This window comes from Phacochoerus africanus, chromosome 9 (assembly GCF_016906955.1).
Source record: "Phacochoerus africanus isolate WHEZ1 chromosome 9, ROS_Pafr_v1, whole genome shotgun sequence".
NCBI classification, from domain to species: domain Eukaryota; kingdom Metazoa; phylum Chordata; class Mammalia; order Artiodactyla; family Suidae; genus Phacochoerus; species Phacochoerus africanus.
Window position 1 is genome coordinate 55,569,678 of NC_062552.1, and position 25,755 is coordinate 55,595,432.

Below are 25,755 nucleotides of genomic sequence, written 5' to 3' on the forward strand. Positions count from 1 at the left end.
AAAAAGCAACGATTTCTAACAATGATAATGACATAAATAAACAATAATAGGGCGACATGATAGGAAGGCGCTGGGTAGGGTGAGGGAACAGAGTGGTCGGGGAAAGAACCTTCGAACTGAGGCTGGAATGATGAATAGTGATCAGCTAGGGAAAGATCCAGAAATGTGTACCAGGAAGGAGGACGAGCAGGTACAGAAACTGTTAGGAGGAAACAAGTTTTTAATATTCAGAAAACAGCTAGAATGTGGTTGGGAATAGAGGCATGATGTGGTGTATCGTGTAGCACCTTCATAAGCTGAAAGGGGCTGGATTTTACTCCAAGAATTCATCCTGTTTTGCCCCGAAATACGGGCTGAGGTTCCTTTTGCTTTAGCCATTCCTTCTGACCTGAGCTCAACATCCCTGGCTCATTCAAGATTCCAGTGTGGGGAGTTCCCTTCGTGGCTCAGCAGAAATGAATCTGACTAGGAATCATGAGGTTGCTGGTTCAATCCCTGGCCCCAGTCAGTGGGTTGAGGATCCAGTGTTGCCGTGAGCTGTGGTGTAGTTCACAGACGCAGCACCAATTAGACCCCTAGCCTGGGAACTTCCATATGCCACGGGTGCGGCTCTAAAAAGACAAAAAAAAAAAAGAGATCCCAGTGTGATACAAGCTTCCTTCCCCCCAATTCCTCCTGCCATTCCCCCACCATAGGATCAGACTAGCCAGGGGACATAAGGACTTCTGTTCAATGATTTAGAGGAAATGACAAGTTCAGAGCAATCTGTCGTGGGAATCAGCTTCCTCTGCCCCTCCTCCTAACTGGAAGTCAGCAATTTCAAGAGGCCTCGTTCATGGATATTCCAGCCAGAGCTGCCAAGACACTTCCCTAAGTTCACCCCGATAGCAAGTGATGGGTCCAAGGGATGAATGGTTGTAATTTAAGTACCCACCCTCTCCTATACCATATGGTCTCCCAGGAAACCAAGAGGCCATCTCCAGAAATTGCATAGATCCCGGGTTCAAAGTGGACCCCAGAGAGAAGATGAAAAACAGCCTATCTCTGTCATAATAGATCCAGGGCCTTTTTTACTAGAAGGACTTTTATCAGAAGGAATCAAGATGGAAAGACCATAGAGAGGAGCAATGATGTTTTCAAAAGTATTTTCCGTGCTCCACGCCCTGAACCAGGGTCTTCTCCTTCCAGTTTCCCATGATGCCCATCATCTACCTCCACAGGCAGGGCCCTTAAAGCCCACACAGGCCTTCAGCAGACAAAGGCCAGCGCTGTTTTTGCTGTGGGACCAGCATCCTCCTGGCCCCTGGTAGGGACATTGAGTTTGGCCACAGAGTGTCATTGGCAGAGATAGCTCTCTGGGCTGCAGTTCAGAAGCGGCTTCCTTCCCTTGACTCACCTCTCCCTGCAGGGAGTTGGCCAGCTCTTCCAGCTGCTGGTGGCAAGGGTCCTCACATGGCAGGGTGGGACATCAGAAAGGTCCAGAAGACCCAGCCCAAGGGAGCACTCTACTGACTTTTCTGGTGAGCTGGCTGATAGGAGGCCAATTACTCATGAGCTAGTGATGTTCGTGCCTTTGCAGATACTGGCCAAGACTTGGTTCATTCATTCAGAAATGACTTGATTGGAGCTCTGTTTAAAAACTTGGGAGTTCCCATCGTGGCTCAGCAGTAACAAACCCAATTAATACCATGTGGGTTCAATCCCCGGCCTCACTCAGTGGGTTAAGGATGAGGCATTGCCATGAGCATTGGTGTAAGTCCCAGACGTGGTTTGGATCCCATGTTGCTGTGGCTGTGGTGTAGGCTGGCAGATGCAGCTCTGATTCAGCCCCTAGCCTGGGACTTTCCATATGCCATGGGTGTGGCCCTAAAAAAGAAAAAAAAAAGTTCTGAAAACCCCTGAAAGGAAGTTAACAAAGACTGCCTGAAGCCCTGCGGTGCAGAAGTGGATTTGTGTAGTAGTGCCATCTTTGTTTGAGCCCTCTGGCAAGTTTCCTGAAGGACTTTGGAGCAGAGCTGCCATGTGGGGCTGCAGGGCCCGTCCTCTGTTGGGCTTCTGGGGCACAGGGAAAGACAGGACTCAGAGATCTGGCCAGGTTCCTCCCTGCTGGTGGGGGCTCCAGGAACGCATCAGGACCCTCATTTGGGAATTCATCTCCTCCAGACGAGACGCTGTGTTAATCTCTGTCAAGATCCTCCCACCCCAGCCCTGCCCATATTCCAGATGCCCTGTAGTCCTGGGCAGACCTGGAGGAGATGTTGGATTTCCCTCTTTTATGAATTAGGGATTCGTTTTACCCTCTACCAACCCCTAACGCCCTTGGATCTGAAATTCAGTGAGAACATCCGCTATCTTCCCCTTACTTGAAATATGTGTGTTGACTGGAGAATGGAGTGAATGAGTAAAATTAATGACTATGGAGGGACTGGAAATGTTGAGGGGGAAAAAAACGCAGAATTTAGAGCCCTAAGACCTGGGTTCCAAGCCAGACTCAACCTTTACTGTTTGTGTGATTTGGGGCAAGTTTCTTCAGCTCTCTGAGGGGTCGTCTCATCTGCGAAGTGAGGCTAACAGTACCCATTGCTGAAAGGTGGTTTGAAGCATGGCATTATGTACCATTGTGATCAGAGCAGAATTCCTGGAACATGGGAGGTCTGTATAAAGATAGCCTTTAGATTGTCCATGAAACCACTGTGTAAGCTGATTCTGGATGTCAGATGTGCACTGTTTCCTGAGGGCGGTGGTTTAAAACAGTGATGGGAGAGAAGTCACGAGCTAAAATGTGTTCATTAGTTCATTGTCAGTAAGAGCAAGGAATGACAAAGCACATGAGCAGAAAGGAGATGGTTTCAGGTCAGGGTACCTGCAAGTTCCCAGGAGGTACCATTTGCACTGGGTTTAGAGAAGGCTATGATTAGGTCAGATGTACAGCTGTTCTACAGATGTAGAATCTTCTGGAAGGAACAACCTGTGTGAGCAAAAGGAGAGAAGGAACAGGGCAGGGCCAGACCCAAGCTGAGGGCACTGCCGGGAGAGAAGCCCACGGCCGCATTAGCAGAGGGTGCCGAGACGGGAGGTGTGACACCTTCTGGACCTGAGTCATTTCTTGATTTCCTTGTTTTCCTCCCAATTCCTCCACCTGAGCTTTGCTCTTCTCCTTACAGCCTCTCCTGACTCCTCTGAGACTCAGGCAGGACACTCACAACATCACAGCTCCCCTCTTTGCAACCCTCCGTCGCTTCTTGCCCAGCACATCAAGGGCACGGAGGACATCTTTCCAAGTGGGCTTGAACCTTCTTAGAGAAAAAAGCTGACCCGGTGCAGGAGCAGAACAAGCGAGAGATGAGCTGGTCCCTAATATGCGGAGGCTGTGATGAGTGAGATGTGACTCACCCTGACCCTGAATCAAATGAGTCTCTCTTCTACACTATGTGGAGCTGGCATTTAAAATCCCAGAGAGGAGTTCCTGTCGTGGCTCAGTGGTTAACGAATCCGACTAGGAACCATGAGGTTGTGGGTTTGATCCCTGCCCTTGCTCGGTGGGTTAAGGATCCGGCGTTGCCGTGAGCTGTGGTGTAGGTTGCAGACACGGCTCGGATCCTGCGTTGCTGTGGCTCTGGCGTAGGCCGGGGGCTACAGCTCCGATTTGACCCCTAGCCTGGGAACCTCCATATGCCGCAGGAGTGGCCCAAGAAATAGCAAAAAGACAAATAAATACATAAAATAAAATAAAATCCCAGAGGTCTCCAGGGCCAATTCTCCCACCCTGCCCCACATCAGAGATGGAAAACCTGAGGCTTGGGGTCACGTGGTCATTCTAGGCAGAGGGTCAAGGTTAGGACCCAGCACCCACTCACTCATATCTGCTATCTCTGGGTATAGGTTTATCTCCATTCCCTAGACTATAAGCAACTCAGAGGAAAACCATTCCTCCCCACCTCACTATGCCCCTCTGTCTTAGCACAGCACTGCTCAAGGCCAATCCTAGACAAAATCGTGGGCTTGAAAGGTCCCTCTCCAGCACCCCACCCCACTGCCAGCAGCCTTTTTCAGTGATCCCCCTTAATTCTCCCGAAAGCAGGAAGACAGTTGCAGGATTTAATATGCTTCAGTGGTGACAGAGCAAGTAATAAAGTAGGAATTAGGAAATCAGCTATATGGAAAAAGACATAGATGGAGAGAGAATAAGGAAAAGGGAGAGAGGAGGAAGAGGAGGAAATATGAAAAGAGTATTAGCATCTATGAAAAAATACCTTCACGGTGTTCCTGGGGTGAAGCCTGCATTCTGATTCCAATTTGCATGTGGGAAAACCGAGGGCTTACGAGAGTTCCCCTGGAATCAGTTTCTTGGCTCCCCCTTTGCACACCCTCCCACTGGGTCTGTTTATAATATATAGAAAATTAGCAGCTGCAGTTGGGGTCACTCTGGCCAAAAAAGTCCTTGGGGTAGGATCCTTGCCCCTTTCCCAACGCTGGATTATTTTGGGGGGCAGGGGTCAGTTTTAGTGAAGTATGGTTGGTTTACAGGGTTGTGATGATTTCTGCTGTACAACAAAGCGATTCAGCTATACAGGTCCACATATCCATTCTCTTTCAGATTCTTTTTTCCTGCCTATTATCACAGAACAGTGCAAAGAGTTTAAAACATCCATCTCAAGTGAATATGCCACCGCTTATGCACTGACTGCTCGAGCCTGCAATTAAGTGACATGCTGGTGGCTGGGGGAATGGCTGACCTTGGTCCCTTCGAATCTCTCCCCAGGACCTAAGTCACGACACAGAGTCACTTGGGTACTGGCAAATCTTACCAGTCAGCTAAATTCCAAAGTCCACCCATTCATTTAACAAGTAGGTGTCAAATACCATTTTTTTAGTGTTCCCTCCACCACCCCCAAACTCTGTAAATTAACATAGGAGGATTTTTTTTTTTAACCGAAGGCCTGACTTTAACCTTAAGGTCACAATCTGCATGATGAGGCCAAGCCTCATTATGTGTGTAAAACAATATGAGAAAAATTAAGTGCCAAAGTGGCTGTAGAAGCAGCCCTAGCTGGGAGAGCAGAACTGAGGCTCAGGGCCTGATGAGGCTTCGTGGAGGACACAGGAGCTCTGCAGGGTCAGGGAAGAGGAGCAGACACGTTCACATACCCAGCACATGTGTGCTGAGTCCACACCAACGTGGCTGTCGGGCTGGGCCTGGGACTGGAACATGGAGATGACCCATCCTGCCCACAGGCTGGCAAACTGGTGTTGGTTTCAGCGTCAGTGTCTGAACTCATGCAGGACAGCACAATGAATGAAGAGTAAGACTTCCTTAGAAACAGTGCCCATTACCCTTCCCCTGGTCTTTTTCTTTATTTAGTATTAGAAATTCCAGTAGCGTGCTGGTAAGCCCCCTCAAAACAGAAAGAAAAGCAGTTCGCCTTGTGGCACGGCAGAAACAAACCCAGCAAGGATCCGTGGGGATGCAGGTTTGACAAGGATCCAGCATTGCCGTGAGCTGTGGCATAGGTCGCGGGCGAGGCTAGGATCCTGCATTGCTGTGGCTGTGCTGTAGGCCAGCAGCTGCCGCTCTGGTTCAACCCCTAGCCTGGGAACCTCCATGTGCCACAGGTGCAGCCCTAAAAAGCAAAAAGAAAAATAAAACACAAAGACAGTGTTATCCTTTATGGAAATCACGTTGTCCAACCCTCATCCCAGGGCAAGAAGCCTCCATATAACCATTCAACACTCTTCAGGTCCCCAGGTTCTGAGAGGCTCACCAGGGTGGGTAGGAAGAGAGTGGCACTGATGGATGCCCCCCAAGTGCCAGCCCCTGGGCTGGGTACCAAGCCAGAGACACAGCCCCCACCTTCCGGAAGGGGGGGGCCTGCCTGGCACATTCTCTCTCTCACTCCATCTCTGGAACAGCTGTGAAAGTGCATGCTAGGTTATTAAAGCAGGAGGAGGCTGAGCCAGAACCTGGACCCAGGTCTGGGGGTCTCCACTGCTCGTTGTTGGAGCAGGAATTCAGGGCGAGCCTGTGAGCAGCCCGTTCAAGCTCATAATCTGATGGAATAAAGGTCAAGGTCCCAGCAGAGCTGGCAACGATGGGACAGAGTCTAGCTGATAAGGAGGTGGAAGGTTTCACTGTCTTTAACCATGAATGTCTTGCCTCCCTCGTGCTCTCTCTCTCTCACACACATACACAGCCTCAGCTCGGGTTCAAAGCACCAGCAAGTTCCCTTTCCCCCATCAAGCCTCCTAATGATTTTTTTTAATTATTTTTGTTTCCCACTGTGCAGCACGGGGACCCAGTTACACATACACGTATACATAATTTTCTCTCCCATTGTCGTGCTGCGAAGTAAGTATCTAGACATAGTTCTCAGTGCTACACAGCAGGATCTCATTGTAAATCCATTCATTCCAAGAGCAATAGTTTGTATCTGTTAACCCCAAGCTCCCAGGCCCTCCCGCTCCCTCCCCCTCCCCCTTGGCAACCACAAGTCTATTCTCCAAGTCCATGATTTTCTTTTCTGTGGAAAGGTTCATTGGTGCTGTAAGAGCCAGTTCCTTGATGGGGACCCCAGCGCCCAACACACACGGATCCCGCAGAAGCTCCACTCCCCAACCCCAACCCTCTCCCAGCACCCACTGCCTGCTCCCCCAAAGGCTCTTTCCCTTCGTTTCAGGCACCCCCTTGCCCCTCCCAGAGCCCCAGCCACCCAGTCCCCATGCCACCACCTCACTCCTCCCCACGGAGAGAGGCCTCCCTGTTGACAGGGCTGGCAGAGTGAGTGCAGTGAGTCCAGGAGACACTTGGAACCCAGACAGAATGGAATTTCTCCCTATTTTCTTTACAGCTGAGAAAACACACACAAACACAGGAGCATATTTATGGCGATATTTCTATCCCAAAGTTTGTCTTTGAAAAAAAAAAGAAAGAAAATGAATTTGTCTGCCCACACCCCGCCCCCTGCCCACTCCCTACCCTTGTCATTCCTGGCGAGGCCCTCACTGAACCACCGCATCCCGGACAATGTCCAGCTTGTTCGGAGAGGGAGACGAGAAACACAACTCCAAAAACACACATAAACCTTCCCCATGAAGGGTGTTCTGAGGGGAGAAGAACAGGCCAGCCTTGTGTCTGGACACAATTTCCCTGAGGCTCTGGGAAGGGAGCCGCCCGTGAGTCCAGCCCCCTCCCCGCAGTGGAGGGGACCCTTGACCCTTTAGCCTCCAGGGGACCATTTTCTGGTCACACTGGGCCTGAAAAAGAGCCACAGCTCAGAGGCCCCTCACACGCCAGCAGCTGGCGCTCCAGAGGTGGTTTTATTATTTACTTTATTTTTTTGGAAAGCAGCATCTCAGGAAAAGCAAAGGGCTGCTTCTTAGGTCTTTGGGATTTTCCAGGCTTCCTGTGTGTCCTGAGCCTCCACGTCCATATCTGGGCCCCAGCAGGGCCCACCCAGGCAGCCCTTTATTCCATCCAGAAGTGGAGGGAATGGAGCTTAGCTGTGCAAAGATCACTCAGAGAACAAACTGGGGTCACCCGAAGTGTCCTCAGGGTTGTGGACCCTGCCCCTCCCACCCACACACATTCTTGGGATGGGAACTGAGGGAGCCCCCCTCAGCCTCTGTGCCATCCAGCCCCAGCGATGGTCACTGAGCCAACAGCGATGCCTGCTGGGCTGCCCGACACTGACAGAGTCAAGGTCAGGTCGGTCGGGTTGGGGTTTTTTGTTGGGTTTTGTTCTGGGTTTTTTTTTGTGTTTTTTGTTTTTTGTTTTTGTCTTTTTAGGGCCACACCCTTGGCATATGGAGGTTCCCAGGTTAGGGGTCGAATCAGAACCGCAGCTGCCGGCCTACACCACAGCCAGAACAAGTTGGGATCCAAGCCCTGTCTGTGACCTACACCACAGCTCACGGCAACACCAGATCCTTAACCCACTGAGTGAGGCCGGGGATCGAACCTGCATCCTCATGGATGCTAGTCAGATTTATTCCCACTGAGCCATAGCGGGAACTTCTCCAAGCTCTCTTCTTGTCTTTAGTCGCAGGCTTCCTCCCTCCAGCCTTTGGTGCATCTGTGGTGCAAACAGTTCTTAAACCAAGACTAAAGGCTCACAGGCTGGGAGGAGGCCAAGAAAGGCTCCAGAGCAGGTCTATCAACACAGCAACTCAGTAAACATCCTCAGGCATGTGTCATGGGGCACAAGTCACAGGTGTCTGCAGGATGACCTGCACACCCTCGAGCCAGTGAGATCCTGTCTTGGCTGCACATTAGAACCATCTCGGGAGCTGTTAAAGCACCTGGAATCCAGGCTGAAGCCTAGGTAACTTCAATGTGCAGCCAAGACCGAGAACCTCCGCTCCGGTTTATCTCCTGTAAATTCCAATGGGTTCTTCTTTTTTGGAGCCTACGTGCACTAGCCCACTTGGAGTAAGGGTCCCAATTGTGTAGGTGATGTCCTTTACCTGGCATTGTCACAGATAAGTATACCTATGTATTTTTCTTTTTGGCTTTTTGTCTTTTCCAGGGCCGCACCCACGGCATATGGAGGTTCTCAGGCTAGGGGTCAAATCGGAGCTACAGCTGCCAGCCTACATCACAGCCACAGAAATGCCAGATCCGAGCCGCGCCTGCAACCTACGCCACAGCTCACGGCAATGCCGGCTCCTTAACCCACTGAATGAGGTCAGGGATCGAACCCAGAACCTCATGGTTCCTAGTCAGATTTGTTTCCACTGCGCCACGACGGGAACTCCACAGATTAGTATACTTAGCCTAGCACTTTTCGAGCAGACGCCAATAAGGAAAACTTCTTTCTCTAATTCACATGAAGTTAATGTTCAGGCCAGCATGAGGGCTGCAGAGGTCCTGGGCTCTTGTTTCTGTCCCACATTATTTGTCTATCTCACAGCTCCCTGGATAAGCATCTTTCCTTGACTTAAGTCAGGCCCCTAAATTGTTTGGCAAACCTCACAGCATTCTCCATTCCAACACACACAAGATTCCTGCATTTGGAGTTGGTGGCAGGTCCATATTTTATCAGGGAGCTTGGGGAACTTGTGTCACTTTTCCGAGCTGGACGGACTATTACATTAGTCAGGGTTCTCCAGAGTAATAGAACCACTGAATGTGCATGTAAATGCGGAAAGAAATTTAGTATAAGGAACCGGCTCACATGATTGTAAGCTAGAGACCCAGGAGAGGCAGGGTATGGTTCCAGCCTGAGTCTGAAGGCTTGAGACCCAGAAGAACCAATCCTTCAGTTCAAGTCTAAAGGCAGTTTGAAGGTCATCAGACAGAAGAATCATCTCTCTTTTTTCTTTCTTCTTCTTCTTTTTTTTTTTTTTTTTTTGCTTGTTTTCTTATTAGGGCCACACCCACAGCATATGGAAGTTCCCAGGCTAGAGAGCAAATGGGAGCTACAGCTGTCAGTCTACACCACAGCTCACGGCAACGCCCAATCCTTAACCCACTGAGTGAGGCCAGGGATCTGAACCCGTATCCTCATGGATACTAGTCGGGTTGGTTTCTGCTGCTTCACGATGGGAACTCCTGAATTATCTCTTATTTGAGAAAAGTTTAGCCTTTTTGTAATACTCTGGCCTTCAACTGATTGGGTGAGGCCCACCCACCTTAGCAGAGCAATCTGCTATGTTCAGTCTCCCAATTTCAGTGTTAATCTTGTCCCAGACACCCTCACAGACACACCCAGAATAACATTTGACCACATATTTGAGCACACCTTGGCCCAATCAAGTTGACACACAAAATCAAACCATTGCAGATATCCCTAAGGATGAGTCTTTGCTGGTCAGGTGAGGGGTTCCCTGGAAAAGGTAGGAAGAGGTTTCCAGCTTGACACCTATCACTAGACTGAGAAATCCATGAAGGTTTTGTGAGGAAGGGCTTCTTTTTTTTCTTTTTTTTTTTTTTTTTTTTTTTTGCTTTTTAGGGCCACACCTACAGCATATGGAAGTTCCCAGGCTAGGATTCAAATCAGAGGGGCAGCTGCAGCCTACACCACAGCCACAGCAATGCAGGATCCAAGACCCATCTTTGACCTACACCACAACTCACGGCAACACCAGATCCTTAACCCACTGAGCAAGGCCAGAATAGAATCCACATTCTCATGGGTACTAGTCGGGTTCATTACCGCTGAGCCACAATGGGAACTCTGAGGAGGGGCTTCTTGAGGAAGATATCTCTCAATATCTTCTTGTCTCTTTCTCAGTTTGATCTGATTTCAGATCCAGGGGAGCATGGAGTTGATCACACTTGTTATGTGACCTGTGACCTCAACCTCACCGTCTCTGAACCTCCAAATAACACGTCTGCCTCTTCTCTCCCAGGTGAACTATGACCACTTTACTCTTGGTGTTTGTGACTCTGAGGGTCATCGCTGCAGCCATCTCAGTAGAAGTTTCTGGTAAGGACATTCCCCGACGTGTGTCCTTTACCCAGCAGGCACCGAGGACTGGACTCTGGGGCCCGGGGGCCAAACCTGGCACTGCTGGTCCTGGTGTGCTCTGGTTTGCCATCCCTTGGGAGGAGTCCCTTCTGATCCTCCTGCCCCTCCATGCTCCCGAAAGGATGAGGAATCCATAGGGCCAGTGAGAGGTGTTCACGCAGATCTGTGCTCCCTCTGAGTACCCAGAATGTCCAGAATTCTCTGTCCAGTTGGACTCAAGTGACTCCCAGGGCTGCATGGGTCTCTCCTCTGGGTCCATCCTCTCTTGGAAGGACCACGTCTCTGGGGTGGGCTGCCCTTAGGCCTGAGGGTGTGGTAAAGTGGCGGCTGTTTGAGCGTGGACAGGGCTGGGATGAGAGGCCTGGGATAAACACAGACACCTCACAGAGCAGAGCCACGATGGGAAGAAAAGGGGCCCTGATTCCCTCTGGTCCGACTTGGTCACCACATCCCCATGCAAAACGCTCGGGAATCCAAGAATTCTACATTTGAATCAGGCTTTTCATTTTGAAAGGTATCGTTGTCAAACAAGAAGATAGAACATATTTTATTTAACACGCCGTTGGCTTGGTTTATAACTTTTAAATATTTAGACATAAGGTCTTTGGGTCTCCATTTGTACGCTTGCTCTGGGCTGTTCCCGGGAGCTTGTTGCCCACAGGCCAGTCCATTCACGAGAGTTGGTTGAAAGCTTTAAAAACAGCAGAGCCGGGCACTGCTGTCACTGTCAGCTGTCTCTGGAGAACCGCCGTCCCTAAAACCACGCTGTGTGTGTGCTAGGACTGACCATCAGAGGGAGATCTCTGTGAAAGGGCCTGGTGGTGCCAGCCCAGCACATCTAAAGGTTAGGGCTGGACCCCCAGCATTGCTGGTCCCCCCTTCTCTGCCATGCTGTGTATCTACCACCCACAAATATCTGAAACATTTTTATTTTCAGCCAGCAACCTCTCCTGGGGAAAAAAAAAAAAAGAAAAAAAGCTTCAATAAGTGTATGACTCTCCATGAATGCTGCTCTTTTTTTCAAAGGCTCTTTCTTTCCCATTCCAGGAAGGTTTTTGCCTTCTGATAGGGTTGGCAAACATTCTCCAGCTTCCCTATCAATAGTCTGCATGATTCTTCCTGGAATCTAATCATATCCCAACCCCACCCTCCGACGGACTGACTCTTTGCTGATTTAAATGTCTGATCTTCTCGGATGCTTCTCCAGCCAGATTCCTGATTCCCCCACCAGCAGAAGAGAATGACTTGTCCTTCTGCAAGATCTGGATAGAGCCAGAAACAGACCTTCTTGAGTGGGACACAGCTTTGACAGCTTTTTTTTTTTTTTTTTTTTTTTTTAAGGGCCACACCTGCAGCATATGGAAGTTTCCAGGCTAGGACTTGAATCCAAGTTGCAGCTGCTGGCCTACCCCACAGCCACAGCCACGCAGGATCCAAGCCGTGTCTGTGACTTACACTGCAGCTCATGGCAACACCAGATCCTTACCCCACTGAGCCAGGCCAAGGATCACACCCGCATCCTTATGGATGATACTAGTCTGGTTCATTTCTGTTGAGCCACAGTGGGAACTCCCACCTTTGACATTTTTGTATCTGAGCTTTAAAAGGTGTGTGTATTTTTTTTTCTTCCCCCTAGTAATTTTTGATAACCCCAAATATTTTTTTGCCATCCTTCCAGAAAGACAGATCCTCTTGATCCTATGACTTTTCAGCCCTTGGCTGACTTTTCAGTCCTAGTTTGAGAAACAGAGAGGTGGTCCCACCTCTGAAGCTCCACCTGCCCTCCTCTGCATCCCCTTCTGTCTCCGCAGTTCCTGTCTTGAGGCCAAGAGACCAGGGATCTTAAGGAAACTGCTCTGGAAAGGGAATTCCATGTAGCACAGGAGCTTCCCTCAGCATGGACACAAACATGCTCATGGGGCCTCGTCACTTTCGGAAGGACTGACGGGGAGGCTGGGTGGGCCTGTCTGGGCACTAACAGGTCTGTCTCCCACACGTCTCTCCCTCACAGAGCCTGACAACTCGCTGAGTGTCAGCATCCCCCAACCGTCCCCGCTGCGGGTCCTCCTGGGGGGCTCCCTCACCATCCCCTGCTACTTCATCGACCCCATGCACCCCGTGACCACCGCCCCCTCCACCGCCCCCCTCGCCCCGAGAATCAAGTGGAGCCGCGTTTCCAAGGAGAAGGAGGTGGTGCTCCTGGTGGCCACGGAAGGGCAGGTGCGTGTCAACAGTGCCTACCAGGACAGGGTCACACTGCCCAACTACCCGGCCATCCCCAGCGACGCCACCCTGGAAATCCAGAACCTGCGCTCCAATGACTCTGGGATCTATCGCTGCGAGGTGATGCACGGCATCGAGGACAGCGAGGCCACCCTGGAGGTCGTGGTCAAAGGTGAGCACCTCCCGCAGGGACCCTGCTTCACCTGTGGAAAGAACCAGAACGGCATCCCCACTGGCTGGCTTCCACGTTCCAGCTCCGCCCCAACCCCCCGAATGGTTTGCATCTCAGTCAAATGACTTAACTTCAGTTGCTTCCTCTGTAACGCGGAACTGGTAATGTCACTTTCTCTGGACTTTGAGGGAACTGAATACTCCCCAGCCACAGCCACATGACAGTCTGTACTTGAGGCACTCCTGGGATGAGATGGGCCTTGTGACCCTCCCCATTTTACAGACAAGCAAACTGAGGTGGAGCGACTTGCTTGACATTTCCTTGAAAGTGAGCCTGAGCCGTCTCCTGACTCTCCATGCAGGTGGCTTGTCCCTCTGCCCACCTCCACTTCCAGAAGCCAAAGAAAGGGATGAGAACTCCCTGGTTACCTTACCCTTGAGGGACCAAGGATTGTGTCCTTGGTTGGTTTCAGAACCTCAGAGAGCCCAAATTTTTCCTGTTGAAAGGCTCCACCAGAGACGTTTCATTCCCTGCCTGTGTCCTAAACAGGATTCCCACTAGAAAGGCCCTGGGCTGAGGGTACAGGGAACAGTAAATGCCTCTTTCTGCAAAGCAAATATGGGGTCCTGGAAGGACAAGAAAACATTATAAGGAAGCATATTTTAGTTCAAGTGAAGGAACTTTCCGATGATCAGAATTATCACAGGTATCCCAAGAAAGTGCCTTGGGAGGTAGTGAGTTCCCTGTTCCTGGAGATGTTCCAGCAAAGGCAGAAGGACCACATGCAAATGCGGAGCAGGGATCCACTCATCAGCGAGAGGTCCACCTGGCTGTCCTTAAGGTCCCCTTGACTCTGGTCATGATCCTGCGAGGGCCTCAATGATGGGAGGCTGTGCCGGACCTGCTCTCTCGCCCTCCCGTCTCTTGCAGGCATCGTGTTCCATTACAGAGCCATCTCTACACGCTACACCCTGGACTTCGACAGGGCACAGCGGGCCTGCCTGCAGAATAGCGCCATCATCGCCACACCAGAGCAGCTGCAGGCCGCCTATGAGGACGGCTTCCACCAGTGTGACGCCGGCTGGCTGGCCGACCAGACTGTCAGGTGAGCCCCAGCCAAGGAGGGTGGGGGTGGGCTGGAACAAGGACCAGCCCTGAGCCAGTGCTGGCACAACACCTTGGCCAGCCTAGGCTGGGGCTGCAGCAGTGCCTTGGCCGGTTCTAGGTCAGGCACCCGATGACCTGTCCCAAATCCTTGGTCTTCCATCCTGTGGTCAGGGGAGTGACCACTAGCGACATCCCCCCCATGTGACCATTTTCTCCGCACAGATGACATGTCTTTCTGCTTCCTACTCACTTTTCCCTTTGCCACCATTTCACTTACCTCTTTTGTCAACTTTGGCGTTTATACATTTTTGGTTTTTAGAGGTTTTTTTGGTTGATTGGTTGGTTGGTTTTTTTTGTTTTTTTCTTTTTTTCTTTTTAGGGCTGCACCCGAGGCATATGGAAGTTCCCAGGCTAGGGCTTGAATCCGAGCTGCAGCTGCTGGCCTATACCACAGCCACAGCAACACAGGATCTGAGCCACATCCTCGACCTACACCACAGCTCACGGCAATGCCAGGTCCCCGACCCACTGAGCGAGGCCCGGGATGGAACCCATTTCCTCATGGACACTGGTCGGGTTTGTTTTCGATGCGCCACAATGGGAACTCCCTATATGTTTTGGTAAACCGGTTTACATGCTGCTTGTTTTTAGTAAGGCAAGACATCCATCAATTAAGCCTCTTGGCACGTTTTTCCCTGAACAAAGCTGCTGAGGGATGCGTTGCCCAGCAAAAGATTCAAAGCCCTGTCTTCAAGGGACCACAACTGTGTGAGCGAGTCTGTAAAAGCAAGAGGAGACAATTCATTTGGGGTGGACCAGAGCTCTGAATGCAAAAGCTGGAAGCCACGGAAAGAACAAGAGACATATCTTTGTAATCTTGGAATAGGCAAAAGATCTTAGGACACAAAACCCATTAACCTTTTTTTTTTTTTTTTTAAATGCAAGATGAGGAGTTCCCGTCGTGGCTCAGTGGTTAATGAACCCGACTAGCATCCATGAGGACACAAGTTTGATCCCTGGCCTCGCTCAGTGGGTTAAGGATCCGACATTGCCGTGAGCTGTGGTGTAGGTCACAGAGGCAGCTCATATCTGGCATTGCTGTGGCTGTGGTGTAGGCCAGCGGCTATAGCTCCAATTCAATCCCTAGCCTGGGAACCTCCATATGCCCAGGGTGCGGCCCTAAAAAGCAAGAGAAAAAAAAAAAGAAAGAAAGAAAGAAAGAAAAGAGAAAGAAAGCAAGAGAGAGCTGGGCTCAAACCCCAGCTCTGACCCTTGGAAGCTATGTGACCATGAATACATTGTTTAATGTCTCTGGGGCCTCGTTTCCTCCAAGTTAAAATAGAGTTGTTATAGCACCTGCCTCATTAGGTTGGTGTGAGACTCAAACGATACCAAGCAGGGGTCAGCAAACTATGCCCCATGGGTCAAGTTCAATCTACCCCGTATCTCTGTAAATAAAGTTTTATGGGAACATAGCCACATTTGGTCTTTTCTTTATTGTCCATGGTGGCTTGGCACAACAATGGCAAGTTTGAATGGTCACAGTGGAGACCCTAGGGCCTGCAAGACCTAAAATACTTACTCTCTGGCCTTTCGCAGGAAAGGTTTGCAAAAAGCTGGTGACAGAACATGTTTGGCACCAATAAATATTCAGTCCAGGGGCTGCCTTTTCAGCACCAAAGTGGTGAAAACATGTATCTCAGTAAAGCTGGGAGGAAAACCATGAACATAAGCAGCCCACCGAGCTAGGGCAGATCTTGGCAAATGCATCAGTAAGTCTCTGCTTCCTCTCGCAAGGGACGAGGATGATACAAGGGCACAGGTCACCGGCCCCCTCTGTCCCCGGAGTGTGACGCCCCTACTTTGGATTCCTGGCAGGTACCCCATCCACACTCCAAGGGAAGGTTGCTATGGGGACAAGGATGAATTTCCCGGCGTGAGAACCTACGGCATCCGTGACACCAATGAGACCTACGACGTGTACTGCTTCGCGGAGGAGATGGAGGGTGAGGCCGCCTGCTCCCCTTCCTCGAGCCCCCTGCCCGTCCCCTTAGTCCTCTCAGGGATCATGTGGGCCTCCGCTGTGGCGGGGCACTAACCCAGGGCACCACACCCTTCAGCCTGCTTCGGGGTGCCCGGCCTGGGTGGGGGAGGGGGAGGGAGGAGGGTCTGGCTCCCTGGCTCTCTGCTTTAGAGAAGGCCTCAGTGTACCTGCAAATCCAGCCACCACGGGGCCCGAGAATACTTGTCACTGGCCTCTCACCTGGGACAGCCCCTCCCAGCCAGGACCCCTGCTGCCTAACCCATCCATCACCATCCTCCAGTGCCATTGCACCATCACAGCCCAGCCCAGCCTCAGCACCCCCCACAAAGGACCCCTGCCCCAGTCCATTCCGTGGTGGGCCCATCAGAAGCATAGTCCCCAGGAGAGCTGGCCTCCCGGCCACCGTCTCTCCGCTTCCCTGCTGCCAGCCCCCTACCCATCCAGGCCATCCCACAGGGCTGGTTCTGGAGAGCGCTGGGGGCAGCAGGTAGGAACCTGCAGCCATCTCTCTCTGGTTTGTAAAGGGCACTAATTTTGTCACAGAGCTGCACAAGTTACCCAGGCAAATGAATGCCACCCCTTCCCCCATCTGCACTCACTCGCCCCTTTGGACATTCCAGGCTCTGTCACCTCACCCCCACCCCCAGCTCACAGCTGCCCCCAGACCAAAAAGGAGCCCACAGCCTGGCTCACTGTGGGGCAGGACCATCCCCAGCTCTCTCACCACCATGGTCCCTCCCCTTAGTCTCACTCCAGGGCCCAAGTCACTTTATTAAGTAACAAATATTTGTGTCCCCACTTGGACTAATCAAAGACACTTATGATGGCCAACCAGAGCTGCTCCTGAGCAGGGACCACCAGGACTACCCCCAGAAGCCTAGCACCTGGTCCCTACCCACACGCCCTTGTTAGGTTTTCAGGAACAGTCAAAAGGGCTGGGAGTTCCCATTGTGGCTCGGGGGTTAAGAACCTGACTAGGATCCATGAGGATGCGGATTCAATCCCCGGCCTCGCTCAGTGGGTTAAGGATCCGACGTTGGCATGAGCTGTGGTGTAGGTCACAGACGCGGCTCGGATCTGGCATTGCCGTGGCTGTGGCATAGACTGGCAGCTACAGCTCCATTCAACCCCTAGCCCAGGAACTCCCATGTGCCACGAGTGTGGCCATTAAAAAAAATAAAAAAAAAAAAAGCCCCACAGTCCTTTTGCTTTTATGGACAATAGAGACCCCAGTTTGGGATCACAGTCTTGAGAGTCAAAGGCTACTGCCTGTTTTTCCCATCAGAATTTGGATTTTTTTAAGGACTGCTCAAGTGGGCAGTGCTTGACTGATGGGAAAGAGGCCCCGGTGGCTGGAAGTTCCACCACAAAGTGCCGGCGAAGATGCTTTGCAGCAGGAATTTGGTCCTGGGCCTCACATTTCCCACACTTGCCTCATCTCTTTGCCGTTTTGGTGGCCTCTTTGTTGTTCTCGCTTTTTCAGGAAACCGATGTCACCCTGGAAGTAGAGGGCAGGACCTGAGATAGAGACATCTGGGACCCAGGCTTTGAAACGTTAGAGGCCAAAGCCAAGGAGCTGCATGGATCTCCCTGGGGACGTGGGGTCCAAGCCGCAGGGGAGGGAGGGTGGTCCTCACCCTGGCGACGGTGTCTTTCACAGGTGAGGTCTTTTACGCAACATCCCCAGAGAAGTTCACCTTCCAGGAGGCAGCCAACGAGTGCCGGCGGCTGGGCGCCCGGCTGGCCACCACGGGCCAGCTCTACCTGGCCTGGCAGGGCGGCATGGACATGTGCAGCGCCGGCTGGCTGGCTGACCGCAGCGTGCGCTACCCCATCTCCAAGGCCCGGCCCAACTGCGGGGGCAACCTCCTGGGCGTGAGGACCGTCTACCTGCACGCCAACCAGACGGGCTACCCAGATCCTTCATCCCGCTACGACGCCATCTGCTACACAGGTGGGGTTGGGCTGGATGCCAGAAGGGGGATCGCACCACCAAAACTGGGGCCCCGAGGGAGAGATCCTGGAATAGGGGGGTTCATTTGGACCCCCTCCAAGAGGCCACTGGATACCTGAACCCCATGTCACAATAACCTCCAAAGTTCACTGGTTCCCAGAAGAGCTGAGGTAGAATCACGGAAGGCTGCAGCATAACCAGCCTTATCATCAGCCCAGAGCAGGGGGAACGCATGCAGTTTAGAGTCTGTTTTCTGAAGTTCGAACCACATCTCTGCCCCTTGCTACTGTGTGGCCATGGCAAAGGCAAGGCCTGGAGCTTCACTTTCCTCGTATGTCTAAGGGGAAGGATGGTGGTCCCAGATGGCAGATCCTGACATGAAACTATGCCCCATGGGAGGGTGCTGTGAGCTGCCCTTTTAAATTTAATGTGCTTTGAAAGGAGAGCCAAGACGTTACTAAAGAGTGGGAAATTGGTTCTGACCATGACTTTATATTGAAAGTTTAGTCTAAAACTTTTTTTAATTTCTTCATTATAGTTGATATACAATGTTCTGTCAATTGCTGCTATATAGCAAAGTGACCCAGTCATATATATACATATACATTCTTTTTCTCATAAAATCTTCCATCACAAGTGATTGGAAGTTCCCTGTGCTATACAGCAGGACCTCATTGCTTATCCACCCAAATGCAATAGTTTGTAACCCCAAATTCCCAGTCCCTCCCACTCCCTCCCCCTCCCCCTTGGCAACCATAGGTCTGTTCTCCAAGTCCATGAGTTTGTTTCTATTCTGTAGATAGGTTCATTTGTGCCAAAAATTAGATTCCAGATACAAGTGATATCATATGGTATGTGTCTTTCTCTTTCTGACTTTATTTCACTTAGTATGAGAATCTCTAGTTCCATCCATAACATTTTTATCTTATATTTTGCACAGTCTATTTTATAATTGCAATTCAGTGCTAATTCTTGGAGGGAAAGAACTGTGAATAACATGGAGTTGCATGAGTCTTATGACAAAATTGGTGCTAGCACGGTGACATAGCTCATTTCATGTTTAACTGCCACATCCTGATATTTCACAAAAAGGGTTGTTTTTGCAAAAATTATTAGGATTCCCCCGCAAAGCTTCCCTTAACATATCACTATTCCCAACCACCCTGATTGAAGTTGTAGCAACCCTGTGCTTGCTCTCTTTATTAATTACTGAGTGGCTCACTTCTGCCAGACCCTCATTTGTTCATGACTGAGATGGGCCGTCCTCTCAGGGCACTTTCATCCAGCTCCTGCATCTTTGGAGAGATTTGTCGCTTTCTTTGTGAACCTGATTTACACTGTCCCGTTGGCTAGTTCCAACATCAGATGGTTCCCAAGGTGCTCAGAAAATAGTTAAGGAGGCAGCTGGCGTTGATCAGGAAGGGATGTTGGAGCAGGATGGTTTTACAAGCAGTGAGCTGATTGATCAATTGCTCATGCTGTGGTGACTGCGTTCTTTTACAGTCTGGAAACCCTGGGCAGCCCTCTACTGAAGCGTCAAATCGTTGAGGACCTCTGAAATGGGCCTGGCCAGGTGCCAGGCACACAGTCGGTGCTCTCCTCCCGTAGCAGGGGAGGAGGTGATCTGATGTCCGTCTGCCCTAAGCCAACACCGGGATGAGCGCTAATGCCTGTCTCTGCCTCCTGCCCCAGGTGAAGACTTTGTGGACATCCCCGAGAACTTCTTTGAGGTGGGTGGTGAAGAGGACATCACCATCCAGACAGTGACCTGGCCTGACGTGGAGCTGCCCCTGCCCCGAAACATCACCGAGGGTGAAGCCCGAGGCACCGTGATCCTCACGGTGAAACCCATCTTCGAATTCTCCCCCACTGCCCCCGAGGCTGAGGAGCCCTTTACATTTGCCCCTGGCACAGGGGCCACCGCCTTCCCTGAGGCCGAGAACAGGACCAGTGAGGCCACCAGACCCTGGGCTTTTCCCGAGGAGTCCACACCAGGCCTGGGGGCCCCGACGGCCTTCACCAGCGAGGACCTCGTCGTGCAGGTGACCATGGCCCCTGGTGCGACTGAGTTCCCTGGCCAGCCACGACTTCCAGGAGGTAAGCGCCCACCTCTCCGGGGGCCGCATAGGGGGCAGGTGGAAAGAGCCTGGCCTGGGTGGTCTTCAGTACTTCCCACGTGACCTGGGACCTGGGGACAAGCCTCCTTCCTGTCAGACTTGGCACTCCTCTCTCGTGAAACAAGGGCAATGGGCCAGACCAGTGACATACACACCCTTTGTGTCTGTGTGTGTGGCTCTTTTGTCACAAAGCATTTCCTTCAAAGGAAGTCGTGGGTGGAAACCAGTGTCTATATCGACAGATAGAGGTAGAGTGCTGCGGAGAGCAGGGTCCCTGTGGTCCAGGGACCCTCCTCACCCCACCAGGCACTTCCCAGAATAGAGGCTGCACTGGGCCCCTCACGGCACTGACCCTCCAGGACAGAGGTCAGTAAAATGAGGCCCTTGAACCAAATCCAATCCATCCTCTGTTTTTCTGTGGCCTTTGAACTAAGAATTAAGAACCTTTTTACACAGTGGAGGGGAAAAATCTAAAGAAGAATGATATTGGAGTTCCCATCATGGCTCAGTGGTTAACGAATCCGACTAGGAACCATGAGTTTGCGGGTTCGATCCCTGGCCTTGCTCAGTGGGTTAAGGATCCGGCATTGCCGCGAACTGTGGTGTAGGTCGCAGATGCAGCTCAGATCCTGCGTTGCTGTGGCTCTGGCGTAGGCCGGTGGCTACAGCTCCGATTAGACCCCTAGCCTGGGAACCTCCCTATGCCGCGGGAGCAGCCCAAGAAATGATTTTTTAAAAAAAGAAGAAGAATGCTATTTTGTGATATATAATGAAAATTATGGAGAATTCAAATTTTTTTTAAATGTCCACAAATTTGATTGGAACAAAGCAACATCCATATAGCAACATGTTGTCTATGGCCCCTGAGGGCTCTCATGGTGGGATCAAGCAGTTGTGCAGAACCCTTTGGGCCCACCAAGCCTAAAATGTGTTCTGTATGGCCCTTTCTAGAAAAGCCGGAAGCCAGCCCTGTCCTGAGATGAGGGTGTTTCCAGTGCTTCATAAATGTCTGGATAATCAGGATGTCACATCCCACAGAGCTCAGCGGGTCGGCAAACTGAAGTCCAGGGAGAAAAGGACATATTGGGGTGGTCTCCCTAAGGGCCTTGGTGATGTCCCCTGCTGGGGGAGGTGCAAGTGGCTACTGCCATCCACCGTCTCCCCCAGGAAGCCAGCAGGTGGCTGAATTTCAACCTGAATTGCCCAGATCAATACAGTATGTTGAGCAGGAAGAATTGTTGAGAACTGTGGGGATAACACCAAAGACAGCTGGGTCCCAGGGTTGGCCTAGGGCCAGAGAGACCCTCCCTCTGTCCATGTGGCCGCCACAAGGGAAGGTACCGATGGACAGATGAATATCTAACAAAGGACGGGACAAAGAATTTGGGACAGACTCAGATGGGGAATCCCTAGCTGTGACATAGGGACATAGCTGGTCACACAGGGAAGTGTTAAAAGCAGATGTGTATCCAGCTGAACGCAATGGAGAGGCAGAGTGGGTAGGGGCCCCACGACAGGCTGTGTGGACCCCAACCTCTTTGGAAATTTGGCAAATCTATGCGCCTACTCCCCAGAAATACACCCAGTGTACACAAACTCTTGCAGCCACTGTCAGGAGGACCACCTACCCTCTGAACCCAGGACCCTGGGCCAGATGGAAGAAACACTGGTGACACTTTGATTTTTTCTTATCCTTCTCTGTATTTTCCAAATGCTCTGTCATGATTGTTTACTCTTTTTAGGATAAGAAAAAAAATGCATTTGTTTTAAAGAGTAAAGGGACAGGAGTTCCCGTTGTGGGTCAGCGGTAACAAACCCAACTAGTATCCATGAGGACATGGGTTTGATCCCTGGCCTCGCTCAGTGGGTCAGTGATCTGGCACTGCCGTGAGCTGTGATGTAGGTCACAGACATGGCTTGGATCCCGAATCGTTGTGGCATAGGCGGGCAGCTACAGCTCTGATTTGACCCCTAGCCTGAGAACTTCCATGTGCCGCAGGTGTGGCCCTAAAAAGCAAAAGAAAAGAAAAGAAAAGAAAAGAGTAAGGGGACAAATGAGCAGCCTGGGAGTGAAGAGCCCAGAAAGGAGTTTTGGGGACAAGCCTGGCAGAAGAGTCCTAGAAGGCTCTCTCAGGTAGATGGATTTCAGGAGCAGTTTGAACAAGCAGAGAGCAACAACTCAGCTAGGAATAGGATCAGGAGTAGGAAAAGAAGGAGTGGATAAAGAGAGGTCATTCCTCAAGGAACCAGGGCTCCCTCCATGCCCACAGAGGCTTGAGAGCCAGGCACCATGGGCACTAGCACTGTGGTGCCCCATCCATGCCCTGAGCCTGGCCCGTCTCTCCTTCTCCCTTCTCCTCCCTACCCAGGGGTTGTGTTCCATTACCGCCCGGGCTCCTCCCGCTACTCACTGACTTTCGAGGAGGCACAGCAGGCCTGCCTGCGCACTGGGGCTGTCATCGCCTCGCCTGAGCAGCTCCAGGCCGCCTATGAAGCAGGCTACGAGCAGTGTGACGCCGGCTGGCTGCAGGACCAGACTGTCAGGTGACAGATAAGCGGGGCACCCCTCCCAGCCCAAACCCTGCCATGAGAAGGCAGAGCCTATGGCCCAGCGCAGATGGGGGACCCGCCACACCATGGGTTCATTAACAAATAGCTCATGGCTACCCCTGTAATTTCTCCCCCAGAACCAAGGCATATTCTGAGAGGGTGGAGGTGGGCCCCTGGTGACATTAAGTCCTTGGTCATTTTGCCTCAAGAGACATAGTGAAAGAGCTCTCACCCAGCCCCCCCAGTCCCCTCCAGCTAGAAAAATCTCTGAAGTGGGAATTTTCTTCCAAATCCAGGCATCTTCCAAGGGCCCCGAGACCCCTCCCCTTCCTGGTTTGAATCCCACTGGCCAGTAGATGACACCTTTGCCGGGGTCCCCGAGGGACCTGCCAGCATCACCCTGGGGCCCTGTGTCCCCCAGCCCCCAGAGCAGGCCTTCACCTGCCCCTCCTGTCTGCTTGCAGATACCCCATTGTGAGCCCCCGGACCCCGTGTGTGGGTGACAAGGACAGCACCCCGGGGGTCAGGACCTACGGCGTGCGGCCACCATCAGAAACCTATGATGTCTACTGCTACGTGGACAGACTCGAGGGTACAGGCCACATGCTCGCATTTCAGGCTCTGGATGGGCAGGGGGCTGATGGGGAGACACAGAGGAGGGGGAGGTACCACCTGCCTAGTCCTCTTCCCACCTGGGAGGGAGCGGCGGGGGGGGGGGTGAGGATCCAGTTTAAGAAGGAAGGCCCTCCCAGCCTCTATCTCAGGTCCGCCCCCTTCTGTCCCTCCCAGACGGTCCATGTGGATTTCCCAGCCTTGCAGGGGAGCTTTGGTTTCTTTAAAAGGCAATGAATTCTGTGGATAAATCAATCAATTTCCTTATACCAAGAAGTGTAATAACACCATCTACCTCACAGAGAATCCCAATGCCCGCAAACAAATCAAAGGCTCTGAGAAGTCCTGCAGTTTAAGAAAAACCTCTTTGACTCTGCTTAACCAAACGTCGCCCAAGCTTATTTAAACACAGACCATTTATTTGGATTTATGTCATTTCTTTCCATTTCAATTAACTCCTCAAATTACTGTTCCACTGAACCCAATTTTGGACATGCAGATATTCTGGAAAGAATGTCCCTTGCCACTCACTGGTGTGGGACATGGACAAGTTACTTTACCTGTCTAGGCCTCAATTTCCTCATGTCAAATGGGGCTGATTTATGCTCATAGCAGAGACTCTTTTGAGTATTAAAATGAGATGTGCCTGGCAAGTGCCTGGGATAAGCAGGTGTTCAATAAATGTGAACTTTCATCCCCCACGTCAGACAGGGACCTGGGTAGGGTCCTGGATGTTGGGACCCAACCCCCAACAGTGGCCCACAGGGTGGGGGTGAGAGTGGGGGTGGGGCCGCAGGTCCACAGCATTCAGTGCCCAGTGATTAAGTGCTGTGATTTAGGGGAGCACAGGGTGCCCAAGAGAGTGCCTCTCAGCCAGAGGAGGGGGTGCCTACATGTGATGAGAATTCAGACAGGAGGGGAGGTTGTTTCCATGGAAAGTGACCGCCTTGTCTTAGCTCAGTTGCCTTGCCCCTGGGTGAGCAGAGGGGTGCACTGGCCATGGCCGTGGAGGGTCACACCTGCCACCTGCCTCTGCCCCCCAGGGGAAGTGTTCTTTGCCACACGCCTGGAGCAGTTCACCTTCCGGGAAGCCCAGGAGTTCTGTGAATCCCAGAATGCCACACTGGCCTCCACGGGCCAGCTCTACGCTGCCTGGAGCCGCGGCCTGGACAAGTGCTACGCCGGCTGGCTGGCTGACGGCAGCCTCCGCTACCCCATTGTCACCCCAAGGCCAGCCTGCGGCGGGGACAAGCCAGGCGTGAGAACTGTCTACCTCTACCCCAACCAGACGGGCCTCCTGGACCCACTGTCCCGGCACCACGCCTTCTGCTTCCGAGGTACGTGACCTCACCTCTCCACTAGCCCATCTTCCGTCTGGGGGTGACTCCCCTGGGCTCACCCCTCCTGGCCCCTCCTGAGCTCTGTTCATTCATCAGAACAAAGAGGAAAAAGCCACCCTCTGAGCAGAGGCAGCTCTGGAGCTAACATGGCCTTAGGCTTTGACCCCCAGGCAAGTACATCCTTCTAAAGTGCCGCCAGGAGTTCCCATCATGGCTCAGTGGTAATGAACCTGACTAGTATCCATGAGGACACGGGTTTGCTCTCTGGCCTCGCTCAGGGGGTTAAGGATCTGGCGTTGCCGGGAGCTGTGATTTAGGTCACAGATGTGGCTCGGATCCCATGTTGCTGTGGCTGTGGTGTAGGCTGGCAGCTACAGCTCCAATTTGACCTCTCCCCTGGGAACCTCCATATGCCATAGGTGCAGCCCTAAAAAGAAATAAGAATAAAGTGCCCCCAGAGACACATAGAGAGAAATGACTGAGAGCGTGGGCTCTAAACTCAGGCAGACCTAAATTTTAATTATGGCTTTACTGGTCAGTAGCTGTGTGACCCTGGGTAAGTCATTTAACCTCTCTGTTCCTCAGATTCATCTATAAAATTGTGATGAAATAGTTCCTACCTTAAAGAGTTGCTGGAAGGAGTAACTGGAGTAGTGCATACAGAACACTTGGCATGGTGCATGGGACATAGTAAATGCTCAGTAAATGTTAGGGTTTTTGTTATAAATAAATCACACACATTGTACAACTATAAATGCAATAAATTCATTGAGTAATACAAAATAAAATAAATAAATAAATCCCACACACAGTCACATTTTCACGTTTCTAAATATTTTTGTGATCAGAAATGTCAGATTGCTCTATTTCCCTTCACTAAGCACCCAAAATTCACACTTGTTAATTGTCCAGCGTTCTGAGAGTAAGGTCCAGGAATAACTCAGTGGGCGAGGGCGTGACCAAGGCCTTGCTGGGCTCTGACTGTGTGAGTCTCCACAGGCTCCATGCACTGCCTAGAATGCAGAGGGTAGTAATGGCTTGTGTCCCATTTTATATATTACACATCAAAACTCAGTAAGTCATAACTTCCCGTGAATCTATAATTATTTCAAAATAAAGTTCATTTAAAAAAAATCTTGAGCATCCCCAAGTGTCCCAGACATCCCAAGT

General features: G+C 51.4%; 1 protein-coding gene across 1 annotated transcript in view; it reads left to right on the top strand.

The window, feature by feature from the left end:
* Positions 1–10,354: 10,354 nt before the first annotated feature.
* Positions 10,355–25,755, top strand: part of ACAN (aggrecan) — a 39,769-nt gene continuing 24,368 nt past the window's right edge. The window contains 9 exon segments of the mRNA XM_047797470.1: positions 10,355–10,424; positions 12,478–12,861; positions 13,792–13,966; positions 15,847–15,974; positions 17,673–17,966; positions 19,659–20,063; positions 22,453–22,627; positions 23,098–23,225; positions 24,289–24,582. Coding sequence (XP_047653426.1) covers positions 10,355–10,424; positions 12,478–12,861; positions 13,792–13,966; positions 15,847–15,974; positions 17,673–17,966; positions 19,659–20,063; positions 22,453–22,627; positions 23,098–23,225; positions 24,289–24,582 — 2,053 coding nt within the window.